The 24,183-nt window shown below is 54.9% G+C and overlaps 1 protein-coding gene across 1 annotated transcript in view; it reads left to right on the top strand.

The window, feature by feature from the left end:
- ZNF277 (zinc finger protein 277) overlaps window positions 1–20,903 on the top strand; it is a 32,070-nt gene extending 11,167 nt beyond the window's left edge. The window contains 12 exon segments of the mRNA XM_084897587.1: window positions 8,909–9,110; window positions 10,825–10,913; window positions 11,426–11,508; window positions 12,890–12,981; window positions 13,555–13,665; window positions 14,428–14,560; window positions 16,360–16,427; window positions 17,386–17,482; window positions 18,717–18,759; window positions 19,349–19,523; window positions 20,596–20,759; window positions 20,762–20,903. Coding sequence (XP_084753713.1) covers window positions 8,909–9,110; window positions 10,825–10,913; window positions 11,426–11,508; window positions 12,890–12,981; window positions 13,555–13,665; window positions 14,428–14,560; window positions 16,360–16,427; window positions 17,386–17,482; window positions 18,717–18,759; window positions 19,349–19,523; window positions 20,596–20,759; window positions 20,762–20,778 — 1,274 coding nt within the window. The 3' untranslated portion in view covers window positions 20,779–20,903.
- The last annotated feature ends 3,280 nt before the right edge of the window (window positions 20,904–24,183 follow it).

Here is a 24,183-nt window from a genome sequence, read left to right as displayed (position 1 = left end):
CCGTGATCAGACTTCGCTTCCCAAACTGGCACTAGAAATGGGGTCTCACTCACAGGCACTTTTTTTAAGATGATACACCAGCCCTCCTCCCCCACACCACACCCTTGTCCTCAGGATGCTCAGGAGCTTGTTAGAGATACAGGGTCGCAGGCCACACCCAGCCCTGCTGCATCAGTGGCTCAAGGGTGCCCAGTGCTCTGTGCTTACCTGGCACCCGGGGATGCACAGTAGGGAGACCCACAGGACAACACCCCCACAGCCAGGGCTTCTGCTAGCTCATTTTACTGTGTGCTTTTCGTATCTCCTGATTGTTTATATGTGGAATAGATGAGTACCAACTTGTCTTTCTCAAGTTGGGTAAACTTCAAATAGGAAGTTTTTAAAATATCTGGCTGTCTATGGGGAAACCTTAGCCTTTATGTAGAAAGTCCTATAAATCTTTGTGCTCTATTGTGGCACAAGAAGTATTTTTTCTGTGGGTCAGTGAACATTTTCACGTACACATTTATCCCATGCTGCCACCGGCCGTGGTGGTATTTGGGGAAAACACATCATCATAAATGTCCACTTCCCTCGTGAGCACGTTGACAAATCAGAATCCAAATTCTTAGCTCCTTTCCGTCTGATAGTATTTCCCAGAGGCCCGGCACCCACATTGTTCTGTGCTCTGTGCGATCCTCCTGTTCTCCCTCCTGATGTCAGCTGTCTGTTAAAGAGATAATAGCCAGGCTGGTTGCTAACAAAGTCACTTACTCAACGGCAAGTCATTAGAAAGACATTTAACAAACCAGCAGATGCTCTGAGTCTGCTTCCTTACCCCCAAATACAATAAAGTAAGATACAGTGAATTTTTTACTTTTGCAGGCATTAAGCTAAATCAAGATTTGTTTTTCTGGCCTCGGTTTAAAAGGCTGAGTGGCAGGGTTTTCTGCCCTGGTGTTCCACATGTGAGCAGATCTGTGTCCTGCGTGAAGGCTGCCCTGATGCCCAGCACAGAGGGGACTCCGGGGTGGGGGCAGCACCCTCACGTGTGCAGGAAGGAAAGTGAGTCACAGAGCTTTCCAAAGATTTTCTTTTTAAGGTGCATTTTGTAAAAGTTAGCTAACTACTAAAAAAGCTACTTTAGGAATTATAATTCTAGAGACAGTATCTGGTGAGTTTTTTCTATCAGTTTGCTTTTCATGGTTTTGTTTGCAGTCCAAAGGGTCTTTTATTTAAAAGAAAAGGAAGGGAGGGAGGCAAGATGGGAGGGAGGAAGGAAGGAAGGGCAAAGTTTTAGGAGTGTGTGATGTTGGGGGCTTCGTTAGAGAAACCAAGACGGGATAAGTGGTGTGAGTGCATGCACGGAAGTTACAGCTCCACAGGCTGAGTCTCCATGATTTGGACTTCAGACTCCAGCACGTTCTTCATAGAAAAGAGGAAAAACAATGTTAGACAGTGGCCCCAGTCCAAGTCAGCAAGTAATATCTAAGCACCACAGCGATTCAAAACACAACACAGGTGCATTAGGGGAAACTGCCTTTAAAGCAAAGGACCAAGTGGGCAGGCCGCTGAGAAGCGGGTCGGCTTCCGGAGTGGCTAACCTTGGAAAGGAGGAAGGCGAGCCACCCCTCCCCCACAGCCTCGCCCGTTGCTTTCTTTGATTGTACTTCCCTTTGTTTCAAAATACGTTACATACTTTTTAATATGGGGATCATAGTATAATCCCAATTGCATAATTTTTCCAGAATACTTTCCCGTGCCGCCAAATCTCTCAAAACACATTTCGCACACTTTGCTTAATTTCTAGAAGCACTTAATCACTCTCGTGGTGAGATGGAGGTCACGTCTATTTTCCCGTCATGTAATTACAGCAGGAGGAGTCCTGGGTAAGCCTCACTCCTGCTGGCCTCGGGCAGTTATTTCTGGGCAGGGGTTCGGCTAGTTCCCCTTCACTACATTCGGTTACGTTTGCCAGTGGAGTGCGATGAGTGGAGTGTGAGGATTGCGCCAGCCTCCCGAATGCGGGGCGAGAAGAGCTGCAGAGAAAGGAGGCTGGCAGAGGGCAGGTGGAAGCGGCAGGCCGGCCGCCTGGTGGCGCTGTTCCCACTTCCGCCAGCCACAGGGCAGTTTTTCTCTCCTTAGCAGTTCCTTCCGGACGTGGTAGATTGTCCATGTCATTTCATGTCCAGTCACAGAACCGCGAGGTTCGAGCCTGGGATGCTCGGCCACTGACCACGGCTGCCGCCTCTAATGGATCTCCTCCGGGTTCTCCACCCTGGCTCTGCCCCAGCTGCTGGGGGAGACCCCAACCGCCGCTCCAGGCAGGAAGCAGCTGCCCAGGCTGGTTTGTGTTTGGTGTTTTTTTGTTGTTTTTTTTTTTAATATATTTTTATTGATTTCAGAGAGGAAGGGTTAGGGAGAGAGAGATAGGAACCTCAATGGTGGGAGAGAATCCTCCATCGACCGCCTCCTGCACGCCCCCTACTGGGGATCGAGCCTCACTCATGGCCTGTGCCCTTGACTGGGAATCGAACCATAGCCTCCTGGTTCTTAGATAGGCCCTCAACCACTGAGCCACACTGCCGGGCAGCCTCACAGGTGTTAAAGGCCTTTCCGACACTGCATGGAAGCCTGGCTTCCCTCTGTCCTCGTACCTGTTGTCTTCGGCTTTAACCAGGCGGCTGCGGGGGAATGAGCTTTGGTGTTCTCCTGCCCGCACTGGCGGTAACACCTCCCGCACCAGCAGTAACACGCCTCCCGCAACAGAGGCCATGGTTCGATTCCCAGTCAAGGGCACAGGCCAGGTTTGAGGCTTGATCCCCAGTAACACGCCTCCCGCGCCGGCGGTAACACGCCCAGAGACCCGCTGTAAGTCTGCTTGCCCTCACAGACAGCCATTTGCTTTTCTGGCTTAGAAAGAAGAGGATGTGAGAGGAATTTGTTAAGTCTGGTGAAGAGCTGATGGTGGGTGTTTTGGATGCCTACATGTCTCTCTGTTTGTGTCTTCGGCTTTCAGATAAGAAAGGCGATCACTTGGGCCTGACATCCAGCCTTTTCCTGGGAGAAGAGAATGGGAACACTCATAGGGAACCATAAAACCTCATTTCCTGGGGTCCACCTCTCCCTCACTGATGTCCAGGCTTCCTGTCGGAGTATTGCCACATGTAACCTTTTGCCCAAATCCCTCTGTTCTCCAGCCTTCGCAGCCCCTCTAGAATGGGTCTGCTCTCACCGGTGTCTGTAATCGTTTCTCCACTGAGAGACCCCCCTTGTTTGTTTAATCCTCTTCTCAGCAAAGCCTCTGGACAGAGCTCTGTGATTCGCTGGCCTCCACATGCGTATTTCTCATAGAAAACTTTTTTAAAGCAAGGTGACCTGAACTTCTCTTTGTTCCCAATAAAGTCAGCTTTTTTCTTTTCAAGTAGCATCCTTTGACTTACTTGAAGGTAATAAACATCTTAGAATTCTTGTCTTTTAAGCACTGTACTAAAAGTTTAGTCTCATCCTTTATAAGCATTTATTCTATTTTAAACTCTCATCTTCAACATCTGTGGCATACGAGTGCCAGCGATGTGCTTGCTCTCTGTAGAATGTGCTATTCCCTGACCCCCGCCTCTCCATGTCCACCGTGGGATTTACCCCCAGCCCTGGGGGCGCCCGCATCCATAGTGCCACCTCCTGCATCTGCCCTGCTCCTGCCTCATGCCTGTTCCACTGAAACACAATAAACTTTTAAAAGATTATTATTGAGCCCAGCTAGCATGACTCAGTGGTTGAATGTCGACCTATGAACCAGAAGGTCACAGTTTGATTCCCAGTCAGGGCACAGGCCCGGTTGCAGACTTGATCCCAGTGGGGGCATGCAGATGTTTCTGTTTCTCTCTCCCTCTTCCTTTCACTCTGAAATAAATAAAAATATTTTTTAAATAAAACAAAGATTATTATTGCGCCATATTTGTAGACCGCTTGCCCAGATTTGTGGTTGTTAAAATGGCCAAGCTGCTGGCCAAGAATTTTCATCTTTAGTTTCCATTTCTTAGATTATCTGTTTATTTGCCTTAATTACTGGTGTATTTATGAAAAAGATACTGCATGCGGTCATTTTCTGTATTAACACATTAAAAGCTAAAATGTTCATTGTATCAGTAAGCTCATTTAATGACGTTTTGTTCCATGCAGTTACCTCTGAGCATGTTAGGGGTTTTTTAATCCTCATCGAGGACACTTCCATTGATTTTTAGAGAGAGTGAAAGGGGGAGAGAGAGACACAGAGAGAAACATCAATGGAAGAGAAACACATCCATTGGTTGCCTCTCACGTGCACCCCAACTGGGGCAAGGGATTGAGCCTGCAACCGAGGTACGTGCCCTCAACCGGAATCAATCCCAAGACCCTTCAGTCTGCAGGCCGACACGTTAAGCACACAGCCAAACCGGCTAGGCTAGGGCTCTCTGAGAATGTTTTGTAAATAATATAGAGGGTTATATATTTGTTAAAATATATTTTGCTTTTTAGTACAAAATATTTGGAAACTTCACAGCTTAGCATTTAAGAGATCGTTGTTTTAAATTTGATGCATTTTTTAAAATGGATACTTTGGGTTGTAAAAGTTGATGAATAATACTGCATACTTTATAGGGATTTAACCATGCACAGTGTCCATAAAAAAGTAATAAAGTTAGAAAGGAGAATAATAAATGCTCTATACCGTATTTAAATAATATTGCTACAGTGAAGAGCAGAACTCCTGCGTCCCTGGCCGTAATTAAATACTGAGACGATGGCTCAGGGGCTTCCGCCTCAGACCTGGGGCTCTCAGGGTTTCCTCCTCTTCAGACTGCGTCTCTCCCATCGCAGGGTTTCATTCCGAGTCAGTGCCAGACTGCTGCCTGGGGCCTGGTGACACTGTCTGCCTCTTTCCAGGCAGTGTTTTTAGCTCCCTGAAGGCAGGTTTATATTTGGTCTTTTCGGATGAACCCCTCCAGTTAAACTGTTTACAGAGCTGTTTTGGTGAAACAAGTGCTGTTTCTCACCGTTGGGGGGAATAAGACGGTAGCTGCGGAGGAAGGCGGCGCCCCAGCTGCTGTGGCTGTGACCGGGCGCAGGCAGCGGAGACCTGGTCGGCGCCTGATGAGCCTGTGCCGGGCTGTCGTGACTGCACTGGGCAGGCCGCAGCGGAGACCCGCGCCTGCAGGTGCAGAGTTCCTGGCTAAGCGCTGGGGGACACCGTCCCAGGAGCCCTTCCCAGTGCGTGGCAGCGGCGCCCGGGTCCCAGCTCTTCGCTAAGGCTGTGAGCGCAAGCGTTGAGCTGCTATCGGATTTAGCCCGGGCTGGTCACCTGCCCAGTGTCTGCCCTGAGAATCCTGCGTTACATACATGTGCTCCTGCTCCAATGACCGTTACCCTCCCGGAAACTGTATCCTGTGGGGAGACGGGGCAAGGGAGCTACTCGGAGCCTGTGTGACCACCCCAGGCCAGCACTGAGAGCAGCATGCTGGCGTGCACACTGGACTCAGGTCCCCACTCAGCCCGGACCCGGCCTCCCTGAGCTCCGGCCTCAGCTGCCTCCTGCAGGAGAGAGCCCCCCGGCTTCAGTGCCTGGGGGACAGTTTCTCCAAGTTAACTACGGGCTCAGGACGCAGCCTCTGCCTGTCCGGTGTTGCGTTGTTCAGTTTTTTATTTTAGCGCAGTTTTAGGTTTACAACAAAACTGAGAGGGAGATAAAGAGATGTCCCATACACCCCGTACCCCACACGTGCATAGTGTGTGTGTGTGTGTGTGTGTGTGTGTGTGTGTGTGTGTGTGTCCCGGCCAACAGCGCTCACCAGAACCAAGGATGGACCTACGGTGACACCCCGCAATCCCCAGAGGCCACCGTTTACCTTAGGGTTCACTCTTGGCTTCTTTCGTGTAGTCGGATGTGGTTAAGACTCCTCTGTGGCTTTCTGGCTTTTGGCACTCGCAGTATTCCACTGTGTGGCTGGGCCAGTCTTCCATCACCGGCTACAGGGCGCCTCGGTTGCTTCCAGGGTTTGAGTTAATTTCTGTAGGAAATGCTCGGGCCGTGTCTAGTTTGGGGTTTTTATGTAGGTGTTTGCGTTTTTCTAGCACCTCGCTGAAGAGACTGTCCTTAATGCCCTGTGCTTCCCATACCGGAAGCATGCTCCCCAGCATCTCCGTGTGCTCACATGGGGGCTGAAGCCTCTAGTGATTGTAAGGAAGAGCTTACCTGGGATATTCGGGAATTTCGATAAATTTGCTCCTCATTTCTTTAAATAATACAAAAGCTTACCCTGATTGCATCAGATCATTGTTTTGTTGGAAAAATACTATTAACCAATATAATTTATATTTATACTAACAGTATTCTTTAGTCTATTAAATATGTCTTGGCAAACTCACATTAAAGAAACACATTGTATCACTAAAGATTAATTTGATTTTATTTCACACAGTCATTTCTATTTTTAGTCTGCTTACTATTTCCAAAATATCAACAAAACTGTTGTACTAAAAATTACTCATACTGATGAAGTAAGACATCAAACGCTAAACTACAAATATGACATACGTAGCTATTTAATTTTGGAAATAGAGAAATATCAGTCCCACAACTTAGAAATTTATGATTCTACCCAAAACACTAATTACACGTAATAGGGGATATCAGATAGGTAATTTACAAAGTTCTAGCTGCCAGCCCATTTCATGCAAATTTTGACTTAACTCCGAGGTAACTGCCTGTCAGGTCAGCCAGTGAGATGCGGCGAAGCCGGCCTCTGCCCGTTCCACCAGACACCACCCGCTTGGAAAGCACAGGCAGCCGGCGCCCAGCCACGTCCTCGTCCTCCTCTCCCTCCCACCTGCCCCTGGAGTCAGTAATAGGAGCACTCCCCAGCCGCCTGTTCCCATTCCCGCCCAGCGGTCCTGTGTGTGTGGGTCTCTGGTCCCAGTGGCCCTCCTGTCGCTGTTCTGATCAGTTACATTTCCATTAACCGGGGTAAATGTTACCCAGCTTATACTGCAGTTCACCTCCCATGCAGACTTTCCTTCATTCTTCCTGGCGTGAGTTCCTCTTTCCTCCCAGCCTTACCCCTTGATTTATATGGCCAACTTTGTGTACGCTGGCTTGCATTATAATGATTTGTATTGTTGTCTTATCTTTCCTCTAGATGAGCAACTACTTCAGGACAGGAGTTTTAGGTTAAGCTTTGTAATTTGGAGGGCTCCTAGCATGCATTTTCTGCATAGTAGGCGTTCAGTTAGAAAATGTAAGTGTAACCAAATTTTGCATCTTAAATGTTAAGACTTAGAAGGTGACCAGATAGCCGAAACCGGTTTGGCTCAATGGATAGAGCGTCAGCTTGGGGACTGAAAGGTCCCGGGTTCGATTCCGGTCAAGGGCATGTACCTTGGTTGCGGGCATATCCCTGGTAGGGGGTGTGCAAGAGGCAGCTGATCGATGACTCTCTCTCATCGATGTTTCTAGCTCTCTATCTCTCTCCCTTCCTCTCTGTACAAAATCAATAAAAATATATTTAAAAAAAAAAAAAAAAAAAAAAAAAAGGTGACCAGATAAAACTAACTTGCTTTCCTTCTTAATTCTCACATTGAGGAACTTGTCCAATAACATGCTTTTTACTTTAAAAATTCAGTATTAAAAGTTTGGATAAGTAACGTCTGTTCATAATCTCTCATTGTTTTTTCTTTTGTATATTTTTTTCAAGTCTTGTACTGGAATGTGCGTGCATGTACGTGTATGTGGGTGTGAAGTGTTGTGTGTGTTCACTGTGATTGAGGCTCTTTTCAGTTAGCATCAAACCTGGTTCCAGCCTTTCCCATGTCTTCCTGACTGGCCTTGGCAGGCGCCCTGCCCTCACTTACGGCCCTCGTAGGCAGCCCACACCAGGTCTGTGTGTGCTTGCTCAGTGATGTGATAAAGGCGTCCTGGCTCTTTTAATTGTGCGAATGAGCTCCTTGCTCCGAGCGCCGCAGGTAGGTGTGAGGATGGAGTGTGTGTGCAGCCTGCTTCTTTCCCGGGGAAGCGGCAGCCCCAGGGCCCGTGGGGGCCACCCTGCTAGCCTCCTGGGTGGGCCCGGCGCCCCTGTGTTTGTGCCCACCCCACTCCCCACTCCCTGCGAGAGGACTGCAGATCACTCTCAGTCCGGGGCCTCGGTGCCTTACAAAATGAATTCTCAGCCCAGGGGAAATTAAAGAGGTCTTACCGTCTGACCCAGCTTTGGAGATGGAGTGTGGTTAAAGGCCTGGATCCAGCCTCTCCCCTCTCCCAGATGCACGGGGAGGGGCCGCTCTTAGCCGTAGGTGGTGGTAGGGAAAGGGATAGCGCAGAGGGGACAAGCGTTCCCAGGTAGGTATGCCTAGGACTGAGCGCTCCCCTCTGTTCACAAGACCTTGAACTGCGATCCATATGGAGTGTAAGCAAACGGGAGGTGTCAGTCAGCATTGGACGCTGCCCCCTGGGCCACCAGCGTCCACCCCGGTGTGAGAGCTCCTCTGTGCACGTGACAAACAGTCAGCAGCGGGGGCGGCCGCAGGGGCGCCGGAAGCAGCCGGCACACTGGCCTGCGTCCCTGAGGCTCAGTGTGTGCGCTCACCTCCGATCCAGCGATCACTCGGCCACAGGTCAGCGCTGCCCGCCATAGACCCCGCCAGGGGCCCCCAGAATTGTTGCCATGGGCCAGTGTCCACGGTTAAACAGCTGCCCTGCCCAACGGGTCCCCCAGGCAAGCAGCCAGGGGAGTGAGCAGTGTGCAGCCTCCCCTCCGGGTGGCGGAGCGTTTGAAATGGTGCTGCGGGCTGGCCTGTGCGCTTCGTCCTGGGGACATGCAGGTACCTCAGGCCTTTCATGCAGGAGGGAAATCCTCCCTACGAGGCCGGTGTCAGCTCCTCTCTCCTCACTCTCCAGATGGCCGGGACTGCATCCTGGAGCCGCTGTCCCTGCCCGAGGGCGCGGGGCACAGCGACGCCCCCGAAGGCTCGCCCTCCGTGCCCTGCATCTTCTGTGAAGAGCACTTCCCCTCGGCGCAGCAGGACCCGCTCCTGAAGCACATGATCATCGAGCACAAGCTCGTCATAGCCGACGTCAGGCTGGTCGCTGACTTCCGGAGGTAAGTGCTGGTTTCTGTGGCAGTGAGCTGCGTTGATCATTCCTGAGGGTGGCCTGACTTCTGTATAGTCGCCCCTGTGCCATGGCAGCCGGCATTGTGCTCACTGGCGGCATGCACACTGATAGTCTTTAGCTTCCCTGGACGCTGAGGGACCTTCGCACTCTGTCCTGAGTGTGGAGGCTGCGGGTGGGAGTCGCGCGCTGTTGCCGCCCCGCGGGTTCTGGAAGCAGACCGCTGCCCCTGCAGAGGACTCCCCTGCCCCTGCCCCTGCCCAGGCTGCTGGCTGGGCCTCCCCGGCTCGTCTTACTTTGCGTGTGGGCCACAGGCGCTCGCTGAGTCAGGCCTCCCGGAGCCCAGGAGAGACTTGCAGAGGCCCCGAAGGGCCGGGTTCGAACAGGGATCCTGACCCCCGTTAAGCACAGAGGGTGTTGCCCGTGGGGCTCTCCCGGCGGAGCCCTTTGCCCTGAGTAAAGTCTCCTGTCACCGCACCCGCGGCGGCGCCCTGTTGGTGTGGAGCTGGCACCACGGCCAGCATCCCATCTCCGTCTCCCCGAAGGAGCCCGCATCCTCCCGGTCCCGTCCCTGAGAGGGACTGCGGCTGCCAGTCTGCGCTCGTTAGCCACCGGGAAGATGGGAGTGGGCTGCCTCCCCGTCCTCTCCCCCCTCCTCCTCAGACATGCAGGTCTGGGCTGTGCTCTGCTTTTACTCAGCCTGTGTGCCTCCCACTGTGCTCCTCAGATACAAGAATTCCAAACTTGACCGTCTGGATTGGCTGGCATGGCTCAGTGGTTAAGAGTCAACCTTTTGACCAGGCAGGACCTGATCATGGTTCGATTCCCGGTCAGGGCTCAATCCCCAATGTGGGGCATGCAAGAGGCAGCCAGTCAATGATTCTTTGTCATCACTGATGTTTCTGTCTCTCCATGTCCTTTCCTCTGTGAAATCAATCAATATATTTTTTAAAATATTTTTTAAAACTTGACCATCTTTCCAAAGGCCAAGTTTGCCGCACATCAGACACATATGGAACTTTTTTGGAGCTTTTTCCTCCTGTTATGGAGATATTGGCTGACTTCTCATCCCATTATTACCATGACATCTGTTATTGGGGTGTGTTAAGATAGACACCCAACTTTCCATTAATTGGAAATGTGTACATTTTTAATTCATATAAATTAAGTGTGATTTCAGAAAAACTTCATTATCACATAAAATAACTGATTTTTAACTTTCCCATATGGCTGTTTATTGAATTTTGGGATAGTCAAGTTTAATCATTTCCATGCCTTTATAGAGCAATTTTACTTTATTAAATACTTATTTTATATTTCTACAATGTTCTGCCGCCTTTCTATTTATGAATTGTCTAGCAGTGTTCAGTCAACATCCGCTTTGTGGCTTTGGGATAATTGTTATATAAAATCTTGTCACTCTAGCCGAAACCGGTGTGGCTCAGTGGTTAGAGCGTTGGCCTGCAGACTGGAAGGTCCCAGGTTCGATTCCGGAAAAGGACATGTGCCTTGGTTTCGGGCACATCCCCAATAGGGGGTGTGCAGGAGGCAGCTGATGGATGATTCTCTCTCATCGATGTTTCTAACTCTCTATCCCTCTCCTTCCTCTCTGTAAAAAATCAATTATATATATTTAAATCCTGTCACTCTAAAGAAAGGGCCATGTTGAGTCTCCTCACCGCCTCTTTGCTTTGCCTGCGCAGGTACGTCCTGTACTGGAGGAGGCGGTTCAGGGAGCAGCCCATCACTGACTTCTGCAGCGTGATCCGCATCAACTCCACCGCTCCGCTGGGTCAGTGCCCTTTTCCCAGACCCAGAATTCACAGGGGGGTCCCACTTCCTCAAGTCAGAATCCTCTCACTTCCCCGAGAGCCTACATGAAACTGCTGTCTTATTGTTGATTAACTTCAATAAAGCTAAGGACCAGTACTCCAGAGGAGAGCTCTTAATAGACACACACATAGGTATAGATATAGATATAGATATAGATATAGATATAGATATAGATATAGATATAGATGGATATAGACATAGATATGGATATGGTTAATGGATATGGTTATGGATATAGATTAGATATGGGTATGGATATAGTTATAGATATGGGTAGAGGTAATGGATATGGATTAGATATAGATATGGCTGTGTATAAGGATATAGATATAAATTAGATATGAATAAGAATAGAGATATGGAAGTAGTCACAGAGTAAATGTGGATATAGGTATGATAGACATACGTGTTGTAAGGAGTAAGGCCTGGGAGAAATGCTAAACATCGTCTCCCTGACTTCTCCCCTCCCAGAGGAGCAGGACAGCTACTTCCTGCTGTGTGACGTGCTGCCGGAGGACCGGGTGCTGCGGGAGGAGCTGCAGGCGCAGAGGCTGGTAAGGCCTGTGCGAGGGAGGCACGTGCTGGGAACACACACCCGCCGCTGCTTCTCTTGTTGTTGCTGGTTCTGCTTTTATTCCGGAAACTTTCAAACGTTCCCAGAAGAGGAGGCACCGCATCCAGCCCTCAGGGCAGTAAAGCGTGCCCGCGCTGAGATGAAGCCTTCCCTGCCAAAAACGCGGGGGACTGGGGCCCTGCTTCCTCCTGGGTCACCTCTAAAATAGCAGCAGAGCTGCCACATTTGGTGTAACTGAACCGCCTCACACGTGCTGGGGTCAGCGTCGTGGAGGAATGCCGTCGCCGTCGGCGGACACGGAGGGGAGTTGAACGTCCGCCTCACTGGAATGCGCTCTGCCCGGCCCCGCTTTTATCCGGCCAGAGGCAGTGCTCGATGCCCGCGGCGGCCTTCCTCCTTTCCAGCCTGAGAGCTAATTTTAACGCCTCGGCAGCTGTGGTCTTAAAAAAGGTAGCAGTGTGTACGAGTGCTGAGTTTTCCTACGTCCAGCAGAAAGCCATTTCTCAGTACTTTGTCTGACTGTGGCTTTTCATTGCGGTTTGTGCTTGCACTCGATTATTACTTGGATGGCCCCGTCCTTCCTTCAGGGGCCACTTCTTAGTGCCCCTGGGACCTCTGCACTCGGCCAGATGTGTTAGGAGGGACCTGAGGTTCACTGTAGCAGCAAACCCAGTGAAGTTCCAGGGCTCCTGCGTTTCTCTTCTTTTCCTTTTCTCACGGCCCCCCTGCTCTGACCCGCCGGCTGCTGAGCCCAGTGCTCCTGGGTCCGGGAAGGGGCCAGAGCGGCTCGCAGAGCCCAGGGAGCTGTTCGCTGGCTGGTCACGCGTGTGTCGCCCGGATCAGAGAGGGACTAGCTCAGCCAGGCAGGGGCCTCTGTCCCTGTGGCTCCCGGCCGGGGACGGCACGTGGATCATTGTGGTCCGTCAGCCCAGGAGCTCTGCCCCTGTCCTGCGGGACGGTGTGGAGCACATGTGTCAAACACAAGGCCTGCGGGCCAAATCCAGCCCGCCAGGCCTTGCAATGTGGCCCACACCGCGCTGTCATCACTGCACTCTGCTGTCAGTTTATGACTGTTCAGTAAACCATTCGGCCCGCGATTTAGGCTGGATTTTAGATTTTGGCCCCTTCTCTGATTGAGTTCGACACCCCTAGACTGTGGAGGCTTAGGCCTGCGGGACCAAAACATGGCTGTGGTGACTGAGCTCAGCCTCCAGCCGCTCTCCCTGCAGGGAGGTGGGGTGGGACTGGGCCTGACAGTTCTGACCCTCGATCATGTTGACTCCACGTCACCGTCCAGGCTGGCGGGGCTGCCTTCGCTCACTGCGCTTCCTGGCCTCATCGGGCTCTGCTTCTCCCCGCAGAAAGGAATCCTGGAGCAGCAGCAGCGGGAGCGGGATGACAACAGCTTCCATGGCGTCTGTATGTTTTGCAACGAGGAATTCCTCGGAAACAGGTTTGCCATCATGCGTGTCTTCAAACGTGACTGTTTCGTGTGAAAACTCATCAGAACACGGGTTCCCTCGGCACCCTTTCCTGTTGCCAGCAGTGGTTTGTAAAGCATGCCGGCATCAGAGGGGAACTGTGGTTGCTGTGAGAGAGGAGGGAAATGCCTTTCTTAACTGGCCGGCGGGAAGACTGGGAGCCAGTGGCTGCAGACACGCTGTCCCGTTAGCGTGTTAACTGACTGCGAGCACGTTGGGTCTTACTTTGGAAACAAAAGCACTAGGTCTCTGTGACCCCAGCTCCCAGCTGGTCACTTGCATCTCAGGCAGCTGTCCCTCCCGGCCCCGTGATGAACTGGGAAGTAAAGCTGGTTAGTCAGTGTGTAAGGCCAGGTCCCAGTTCACCTGCAGAGGGACCTGACGGCGCTCACATACCTGGGAGCTTCTCCGTGGCCCGGTGTGTGTGTCGGTAACACCTGCACCTGCTTCTGTTAGGTTGTTGCTCATTACACACGCGCTCTGGCTGGCCTGACTTGTTCCTGGGTGATTTGTGCCACATACAAACTGCTCGGCTTCCCCCCTAGGTCGGTGCTTTTGAACCACATGGCCAGAGAGCACGCCTTCAACATCGGGCTGCCGGACAACATCGTGCACTGCGGCGAGTTCCTGAGCACGCTGCAGAGGAAGCTGGACAGGTGAGTGCTCCCACAGCACAGCCTGCACCCTGGTCCTGGACTTGCGGGGCTGCTGCAAACCCAACGATGTGACTACAGAAACGGACTGTGCTTTTCACGGCGGAGCACCGCTGTTGGGTGCGACAGTCCCGTTCTGTGCGGATCCCGTTGTCTTTGTGGTTTTTAAGGGAAGATGGCACCTGTCCCCAGCACTGCGTTCCACCTCAGGTGTGTGCAGTGAGCTGGGGGGCGCACGCTCCCATCCGTCCTGGGAAATGAGGCACCTGGGCCTGCGTTCCTGCTCCCCGCCCCCTCAGAGCATTTCCCGAACCACAGCTCTGACTGTGGATGTGGGATTTCTGTACTCCTCACTCCACCCTGTCAGTGTGGCGTACATACTGCACATGTATGTACTCAGCTTCCTGTGCGCTGCAGAGGCTGTGCACCTTCCGCCTTTTCAGGGCACCCGAAGGGCCTCGCCGCTGCCCTTGGGGGCGCAGCCACGCGTTACCGTGGTCTTTTGAAGAACAGCCTCCGTTTGCCTGTGCGGCCGGGCAGGGTGATAGTAAACACCTAAGTAACGTGGGGGTTAGCTCTCTTTGTTTTGGTTTTAACTAAAGAGCCAGCTTAGCAAACTCAGAAATACAAAAGCATCCTGCCAGCCAGGCACATGGAATGGGGCCGGCGAGAGGGCGCGCCCATTGGGAGGTGCTGCGTGGCCTAGTAGTGACCGGGTAGTGAGCCAGCGGCTGCCCGCCGGGCCCCTGACGCCTGTGCCTGCAGCCTGCAGTGCCTGTACTGCGAGCGGACCTTCAGGGACAAGAGCCTGCTCAAGGACCACATGCGCAAGAAGCAGCACCGCAAGATCAACCCGCGGAACCGCGAGTACGACCGGTTCTACGTCATCAACTACCTGGTACGTCCTCCTCCTCCTCCTCCTCGCCTGCAACGCCCCGCTCCCACCACCGGCCGCCCCGGGCGTCCTGCAGCCAGCGTCCGTGCGAGGCTGATGCCCCGGGCACGCCGAGCGGCCGCTGGCTGGGCAGGGTGTGCAAAGCACACAGAACACGAACAGTGAGCCCAGGAAGCACGTGGTGGCCACGCACTCGTTTATAACGGGTCTGCTGCCTGAGCCAGGCCTCGGGGCTCCAGCCCGAAGTAGGTGCTGGTCTCTGGCCGAGCTGGGCTGTGCTAGATAATTCTTTAAAGCAAAAGTCTCTTCACTCTTCCCTCCTTCCCATCAAAAACCCCTCCCCTCCCCACCCCCCACCCCCAAATTATCTTTATTATTCTCTTGTGCCAGTTTATTTTTAATGGGAATTTTATCCTTTTAAATGTGTTTGTATTGATTTCAGAGAGGAAGGGAGAGGGAAAAAGAGAGAAGCATCAATGATGAGAGAGAATCACTGACTGGCTGCCTCCTGCACGCCCCACACTGGGGATGGAGCCCACAACCTGAGCATGTGCTCTGACTGGGAATCAAACCCTGACCTCCTGGTTCATAGGTCAATGCTCAACCACTGAGCCACACAATCTGAGCCCTCTTCATAATGGGAATTTTAGAGAAACCAAGTAATTTCAGCTATTTCACTGGGCAAGAGGACTGCTACGTGTGTGGCTTTTAGGACGGACACACGGGTCACAAGGCAGTGGATTTTCCACCCTGAGAGCTCGCCTGCTCAGAAACCCCAGAACCACGGGCGGGCCCTGAGGTGACGGTTCCTCTGGTTGGGAAAAGGGGGTCAGAGGAGGCATATTGTCAGGGGCTGGGGGATTTATGGGGGTGATGGTTAGCACAGTGACCACTGCCCTGCTGACATAACATGAGGAAAACCACTGCTTGTGTGAAGGAAGGGGAGGACTGTCGGTGGCTGGACAAAAGGTGCTGTGTCTGACACTCCTAAGCACAGGAAGTGCTTTCCTCTCACAGTGAAGGATTGGCACACGGCGCAGGCCTCAGGAGGCCTGTGGATGGCCGTCAGCCACTGCACCTGTGGACAGAGGAGCATGTCCTGAACTATGTGCTGTGTCTGCTCTGGGGTGGAATTTCTGTGTGTTCTGTCTAACCCAAGTTGGAATACATTCCCCTGGGAGCAGGCTTAGCGTGTTTGAAGATGCACTGAGAGGGGCCGTGGTTTGCTGCCGATGTGTTACCGCCGGCTCGCGGCGAAGGGTTAGGGTTACGGTTAGGGTTAGGGTTAGGGTTAGGGTTAGGGTTAGGGCCTAACCGAGAAATAGAGAGCGACTGGGAAGAGGGCTGTTGTTTAGCCAGGCTGAGCCGTGTAGGCAGGTGAACGCACAGGTGAGTGGCGTGTTTTAGGAGGTGACACAGCCGGGCGGGAGGAGCCGGGACAGAGAGGGTGTCTGGTTGTAGCACCTGAGCAGGAGGTGGAGCCGGAGGCCATGGCGAGGATCGGGATCTCGTCCTCCACGTGCGCAAAGCCCGGGAGGGTTATACTGATGGGGAAGGACGGAGGGTTTGTTATAGTGACTGGAAGGCCGGGGGGGTCCTATGCTTCTCCAAAGAGAAAGCGCTGTGGAGCCACACCTCCTCTGTGTGCCAGAGCCGGTGCGACACCACCACCATCACACACACACACACACACACACACACACACACTCTGCGGGGTGTGGGAACCACTGCCTGTGGGTTTGCTACGGAGTCTGTCCACTCTCCCCTCCCCGCCTCTCTCTAACCCTGTGTCTCCTGCAAAGGAACTTGGGAAATCGTGGGAAGAGGTTCAGTCGGAAGATGACCGGGAGCTGCTGGAGCACCAGGAAGAGTGAGGCTCGGGGCGCTGCCCATGGGTTGGTGTCGGGATCAGGCGGTTCTCTGGTCGGTCTAACACACCACGGGGGCGACAGGAGACGGGGGACCCCTTCTCTCAGCCACGCAGCCTTGCGTGTGGTGCGGCAAGACTGGGCTCAGCAGGACTCCCCCAAAGCCACTGCAGCTGTGTCCCCGCCAGGCGGGTGTGCGCGGCGCTGTGACCAGTGCGCAGGCCACACCCAGGCCAGGTGCCCCTCGGAGAGGGTGACCCGGAGCCTGGCCGCTCCTGGCCTGGGGCGGGCGGGTAGGGGTTTGAGCTCCGCACTGGGAGCCCGCTCAGCCCACTGGTGACACTGAGGACACGCGTGGCTGCCGGCGGGAAGTCTGAGCTGCGGGCCCTCAGCCTGGAAGGGACCCCCCCCCCCCGGCAGTGCCCTTCGGCCCGTGGCCCTCTTCTCAGGGCTGAGCTTGGTGTCCTGGTTTAGGAATGACCAGAGGTTGGCAGTATCTCAAAACGAAATGCAAGGAGAGGAGGAAATGGTAAAAAAACAAAAAAAGAGGGGTCTGTGCATTGACTGACCTGCCACCTGCCCCACTGCAGACAGTAGCTGGTTCCCGGATGAGGTGCAGTGTGCTGTTCAAAGCACAGCGTTTGTCATGTGGACCCCCCAGCAGGGCGCATGCCCCTCGGTGTGTTTATGAGCACACCCCACGTGTCCTCCGCCGAGAAGCCGGGAAACGGCCTCCCCGGGCCCGGCACTGGACCCCGGGAAGTCAGCTCAGAGGAGCAGGGTCCTGAGGACGGGCCGCTCCGGCTCTCAGGCTGGCTTCCCGGGCTGCTCCGCCGTCGGAGGCTGCATCAGCGCCATGACGTGTAGACAGTCTCCCCAAAACTGCGGAGCGGGAGACAGGGCGGCGGGGGAGATGACGGGGCTCTCACGAAGGTCTGTCTGCCTTCTCTGCTGGCGCAGGGACTGGTCGGACTGGGAGGAGCGCCCCGTCTCCGCCGTGTGTCTGTTCTGTGAGAAGCAAGCGGAGACGACGGAGCAGCTGTGCGCCCACATGGAGGTGAGACGGACGCTCAGGCTCCTTTCATCCCGTCCTGCTCCGCGGAGGCGACCGCACCACGGCCTGGCCAGGCTAAGCCCTTCGTTCCTGGAGCTCCTTCCGCTCCGGAGCGGAGCGTGCGGGAAGCGGGAGGCAGGCCACAGCTCGTGCCCACGGCCCTCGTGCCCACGGCCCTGGGCGCATGCAGGGGGGCGGGGAGGGACGGCGCCCAGGTGTGGGCTGGCAGCTCCTCGGGGCAAGGATTTGGAGAGAAGAGCAGAGATCCCAGGGTGTGCGTCCTTCTTTATAAAGAAGCGCGAAGTGAGCGGCTCTGAGCCTGTTCCCACCCGGGACATGCTGGAGAGGAGCCTCCTGCCCCTGAGAGAGGGCAGCCGTGTCTCAGGACAGGACAGCACTGCGGCTGGACACGGGGCTGAGGGCTGACTGCCCGGCCGAGTGATTCAGACATGCCCCCGCCCACCTGTGCCCACTGCCTGCCCCCTCGCCCCCCACACCCTGGTCAGAGTCTGCTCAGCGCAGTGAGGACAGGGCGGGTCCAGGAAAGCCACGGGCACACACAGATGCAGCAGAGGGCCGCTTGTCCGCACCAGCCGCCAGCAGTGTGCACTGGTCCCCCTGTGCACATGTAATTCCCAGTGTCCTACATGTTAGAACTGGAAGCAGCTGTGTCCCGCCCTGTGTGGGGGTCCCCTCTGCAGCCTCCTTGACCGGAGCCCCAGCGCCTGCCTGGGGCCCTGTAAGACCAGGGTGAGGTGGCCTTTGCTCTGTGCGCTTGTACGTTCAGCCGTTCACCCAGATGGATGTGACAGGGACGGGCCAGAATAAAATGAGCCTCTGCACCGTGAGACGCTTTAGACGTGACTATGGGAAGGTGTGCATAACAGCAAGCTGGCGGCTTGTCAGCGACAGCATAAACGGAGAGGCAGGGTGCGAAACCACCTCTGTGTGGAGCAGAGCCCGCCCACGGCTCCCGTCCCCACGAGGCCGGAGGCCATTCTTTCTGGGGGCGCCCCTGGCACACTGCGCCCCACGGAGTGAACCGTGGGGACTGCGGGGACAGGCGGGTGATGGGGTTCAGCTGATTGGCGGGCTTGTGTGGAGTCGGGGAGTAGCTAGATGTCAAGATATCAGACGCCGGGCCGGTGAGCTGAGACGGGGCCTCAGGGTCAGGCTCCTGTGAACCGGTGGGAGATGGAGTACCCACCTGCTCACAGCTCTGCCATCCCTCTTCCAGGAGGCGCACGGCTTTGACCTCCTCAAGACAAAGGCCGAGCTCGGTGAGTCGGACTCAGTGCTGCGCCGCTACTGGCCGTGCCAAGGTCCTGAGGGAGGGGCACGGCCACCTCGTCCCGCAGACGTCCCCACCGCTGCCGGAACTCCTGTTCACAGCGGGGTTTGGCCTCGAGTGGTCCCCTCCCCTTGCCCGCGGATGTGGCGGCTTCTCGTGGAATCCGGGTTCATGGTCACTGTCCGCCAGAGGCCGAGCAGAGGTCCCTGTCCAGCCGCCGTCCTGCTGGGCACCCGGGGCCTGGGGCGAACGGGACAGGGCGTGGGCGGTGTACCCAAGACCCCTCGTGCCGCTGGGGTGCAGCCGGACTCGCCATCACAGAAGCGCCCCGTGCCTGGTTCTCAGGGTCACGGTGACAAAGATTCAGGCATTGAGCACAGAGGAGGGCTCGCTGATGGTCCAGACCATGAGAAGTTCGTCTCACACAGGGCAGCCTGCCTCCCACCTCCGGGTGTGACTGTGCTTTGTGCTTCTGTAGGTGTGTGTGTGTGTGTGTGTGTGTGTGTGTGTGTGTTACAGACGGGCCTGTGTTAGCAGTAGATAAACACGCAGAGTGACTCTGCACTTCCCTCCCTCAGGACTGAATTTCTATGAGCAAGTGAAGCTGGTCAACTTCATCCGCCGGCAGGTTCACCAGGGCCGCTGCTACGGCTGCTGCGCCAGGTTCCCGTCCAGGGCCGACCTGGGGGCCCACCTGGCGGAGGCTAACCACGCGGGCCTGCTCCCCGACAGGAGGACCTGGGACCAGCCCGAGTGAGTGGCCGCGTTGGGTGGCCTGAGAGGCTGTGGGGGTCCCTCTGTTCCCGGGGAATGTCCCATCAGGTCCCCCAGAACTCCACCCAGGAAGCTCTAGGACAGGTTTTCCTTTAAAACAAACGGCTTTGGTTTTCCCACAATCCCAGGTGTGTGGCTTTACCACTGGGTGCCTTGTTCCTGTGCTTCTCATTCTGAGGTGCCCCAGAGCTGGCCACAATCACACAGCATGACCCGGGAATGCCCACAGAGCTATGTTGTTGTTGTTATTACTAGAGGCCCGGTGCCCGGATTCGTGCACCGGTGGGGTTCCTCAGCCTGGCCTGCAAGGATCGGGCCGAAACCGGCTCTCTGACATCCCCCAAGGGGGCCTGGATTGTGAGAGGGGGGTTCGCAGGTGACACCCCAGAATCGGGCTCCCTCTGTGGTTCTGGGTGCGTCACCTGAGAACCACCGCTGCCAAGTCACTGCAGCTCAGCAGCTCCTGCAATGAGCGTCTGCCCCTGGTGGTCAGTGCACGTCATAGCTACAGATCAGAGTGCCTGTCCCCTGGTGGTCATTGTGTGTCATTGCTAACAATTGGACGGTCACTTGAGCTTTTCTATAGAGAGATTAGAGGCCCAATGCATAAAATTTGTGCAAGGGGCTCGGCCCTCGAAGCCCCTGCTTCATCCGAAAGGTCGTCCAGCTGTCCAGTCTAATTAGCATATTATGCTTTTATTATTATAGATTCTTGTCACCTAGAACGAAGGAACCAGGATGGTTAGGCGAGGAAAGACACAGGGAAAGTCGTTGTTATCAGGTCTTAGGAGCAGAGTGTGAGGGAGGGGCTCTGTTTGGAGGCTGCTACCCAGGCGGGGAGGGCGGGCCTTGAGGAGGGAGGAGGGGCCTCCGACCCAGGGAGCCTGTCTTGATGTAGAAGAGCAGCGAGGACACTCACCGGGCGGTCACCCTGAGTCACTCAGAGGGTCTCCCTCGCGGCCGCGCTGCTGAAACTGGCGAGGGAACCCTCTGAGCCGCGTCCACGCGCTGTCTCGGTGGGCGCAGCCCTGAGGCCGGTCTGCTGTCGCAGGTACTACTTCCCCACCTACGAGAACGACGGCCTGCTGTGCGCGCTGTCCGACGGCGAGGGCGACCTGCCGGCTCCGAGCCGGAGCGGGGGCGTCCCCGTCATCGGCGAGGACACGTCCCGGCTGCGGGCGCTGAGGCAGAGCAGCGTCCTGAACCGGCTGCTGCCGCGGGCTGGGAGGGCTGAGGGCAGCCGTCCCTGTCCGGAGACAGGCCGACCCCGGACGCACGGAGCCCCAGCCGGCACCGTCCTGCCCAAAGTCAACTGAAAAATGAGTTTACTTTTTTCAAATAAAATAAGGACTTTTTGTATTTTTTACTCTGAAGTTTTGTTATGTAACCAGAGCACCTGGTCTCATTGCATTAGACCAATTGTCTGGTAGGACATGCACATCACAGAAGAACAAAATGTTCGCCCGGCCGTGTGGCTCAGTGGTTGGCCCTCAAACTGTGAACCAGGAGTTCACGATTCCATTCCCGGTCAGGGCACATGCCTGGCTACGGGCCTGTGGGCTTGCTCCCCAGAAGGGGGTGTGCAGGAGGCAGCCGATCAGTGATTCTCATCATTGATGTTTCTACCTCTCCCTCTCTGAAATCAATAAAATATATTTAAAAGTAAATGAAATGTTCAGATTATTTATAAACAGGTTTCGGCCAGTGTCTTCAGTGCCTTTCCCCCAATTCCACCCTTACCCCGCTCCCTTCGTCCAGGAAGTCCGTTTTCACCACACATGCTTCATGCCTGCGCTGGCAGCCTGGTGGGGTGGTGGCTTGACGGGAGCCACGGAGGCAAGGAGCCGGGCCAAGCCCGGCGGCGCACGGGTGGGCGCTGTTTGGGAACAGCCAAGAGCGGCCTGTCACCGGACGCCCTCTGCCTGGAGGTGCAGACTCCCTGAAACGGACGTGAAGCCCAGTGAGCCCGCCCTCCCTGCAGTCCGTCCGCATCGCTGACAGACAGTGCCCTTGTCGAAGGGGCCGCCACATCCCATGATGCCCTCAGAGCTAAGAGCCACGTGATTGCCGTGTCCCTGCTCAGGGCCTTTGGCGGGCTGTCGGTGATGAGACGTGCTGACGCCTCCTGGTCAGATGCAGTGAGGACAAAGCATAGCTCTGGGGCGTCCTCCCAAAGCGAGTGATGCGAACAGACGGGAAGACGGGAACAGCGGTCCACGCCAGGCTGAGGTGCAGCCTGGGAAATGATCGGCCTTCATTCCCCTATGTCCACGCCAGGAAAGAGCAGCAACTGAACTCTGTTCCCGGCTGCAGAGGCACCGCACCTGTGGCCTGGCATTGCATCCTGGGCCCAGCAAAAAGGGTTTTCACCCGGTTGGTGTGGCTCAGTGGTTAAACTTTGACCCATGAACCAAGGGGTCACCAGTCCAATTCCTAGTCGGGGCGCATGCCCTAGTTGCAGGCATGATCTCCAGCAGGGGACGTGCAGGAGACAGCTCATCCATGGTTCTAGCTCTACCCCATCCCTTGTTGTCCAAAAGGTGTTAGACAACTGGCAGAACTTGGTAAGGTGCGTAGTAAACGTGATGTTGGTGTCACTTTCCAAATGTTGGTGATTTACGTGCAGCACTAACGCCATCCACTTCCTCCAAAGGGGCACGGCTCGGTGTGCTTGGTCAGCAGAGGCGCGCCCGCCCTGAGTCTCCCGATTGGGGGAGCAGCGGGTGCGAGCAGCTGCAGCACCACCAGGAGCCCCGTGGAACCTCAGGCCTGACTGACATGTCGGAGAGCTCAGCGGCTCAGTCCCCGCTGACAGCAATTTGCAAGACTGAATGGCGCTGTGAGAGCGCTAATTGAAACTGGAAACGCGCAGGGAGCTCATACAGCATTAATCCGGGCTGAGATTCCAGGGGACTGTGCCCTTCGGGGCCTGGAAATCAGACACAAAGCACAGACTGAAGATATTCTCACTCAGCTGGCGTGGAGACAGGCGGTAAATGAAAGTCCAATCACTGTAGCTGTGACTGGGGTCCTGCCATCATTTGGAAAACATTGGGAGACCTGAGAACGTGCTGTGGTCAACGGCAGAAGCAAAAACATATTGTCTTTAGCAAGCAACCCTCCCACCCCTGCCTCAGTGCCTGTTCCTGTCTCTGTCCATTTAATGCATCAGCAATGAAACCACAGATAATGCTTCTCTCCCTTCCTCTCTCTCTCTCAAAGCAATAAATACATTTTTAAAAAGAAAGTTTAGCCTGGCCCGTGTGGCTCAGAAGTTGAATGTTGACCTATGAACCAGGAGGTCACAGTTCGATTCCTGGTCAGGGCACAGGCCCAGGTTGTGGGCTGGATCCCCAGGGTTTGGGCGTGCAGGAGGCAGCCGATCCATGATGCTCTCTCATCACTAATATTTCAATCTCCTTCTCACTTCTCTGTAATCGATAAAAATATAGTTTCAAAAAGGAAGTTTACTTGTCAAGGTAGATGTGAGGTCACCAGCGTGTTAGCTCCATTGATGATATGTGAGTGGCCGCCGGGGGTTGCCCTGGTGTGCTCTGAGGAGGCACCTGGCCCTCGCAGCAGGTTAAGTAAGAGTGGTCTCCTCAGCCTTGACATTTCCATCCCTGACCACCTCAGGAATGTCTCCAAATGTGCAGGAGAAGCACGGCCAGTTCCTCACTAGTTAGGATAGTTCAGCAGCCGCTCTGGTGACCTCTGTCGTGGGAGCAGCCCTGGTCCTCCACCTCCGCCCCAGGCTGGGGCACCTGGGACCTGCAATGGGAAGGGGAGGGGAGAGGGGAGGAGTGAAGGGAGGTGAGGGGAAGAGAGGAGACGATGAAGAGGGAGGGGGTGAAGCAGGGAGGAGGAGACGGGACTGGGAGGGTGAGGAGGGTGAACTACACGAAGGTTTTGAGAAATCACGTTGTTTCGAATTGTTTAAATTACATAAAGGAGCCATGGAGGACTCGGAAAGTATAGACCGGAGCAAAGAAGATGCAGCCTGAGGAGGCACACGCTTGGGCGCTGTCTTTATCCACAGCAGTGGCAGCCGATCTGTGCGTCGGTTTGCGAGCGTCCAGGGTACTGTCCCGGATGAGTGCTGAGTCCTCCCCGCTATGTGGCCCCCAGAGGGCCGCACTGACTCGTCCTCCGCCTGCCATGGGCCGCCCGGAGCCTCATGGACGTAGAAATGCGTGGACCGTTTGAAGAAATTCTGGCTTTTTATAGAAAAGCAGGAGTTGGTTGTGATATTGACGGTCCTCAGTCTTGGCTTCAGATGTGCAGTTTTAGACGTGCACTGAGACCACCTGTGAGGAGAGAGTCTCGGTGGAGGCTCCTCTGCGGGAGCGGATCAGGTGTTTACCACCTGCCAAATAGCCACGCTTGCCATGGCTCTCAGGGTGCGTTCTGCAGACCGCCCAGCTCAGCGTTCCCGGACCGGAGACCTCGGCCGGGTTCTGCGCTCTCCTGCCCTCTGCTGGCGAAGGGGAGACCTTCCTAAGAACCGTGTCCCTCAGACCTGCCTGTGGTCACCAGGCACATCCTCTGTTCCACTCATTTTGGGGGCCTTTTGGCAAAGGTCTCCTAACAATTAAAGGGGTTCAGGACAGGCCTCCCCAAGATGTCCACTCTGGCGTAC

This window comes from Pipistrellus hanaki (assembly GCF_964339955.1).
Source record: "Pipistrellus hanaki genome assembly, chromosome: 10".
Classification (NCBI taxonomy): Eukaryota; Metazoa; Chordata; class Mammalia; order Chiroptera; family Vespertilionidae; genus Pipistrellus; species Pipistrellus hanaki.
The sequence above is the reverse complement of the archived record's forward strand: the minus strand, read 5'-3'. Positions and strand labels throughout refer to the sequence as shown.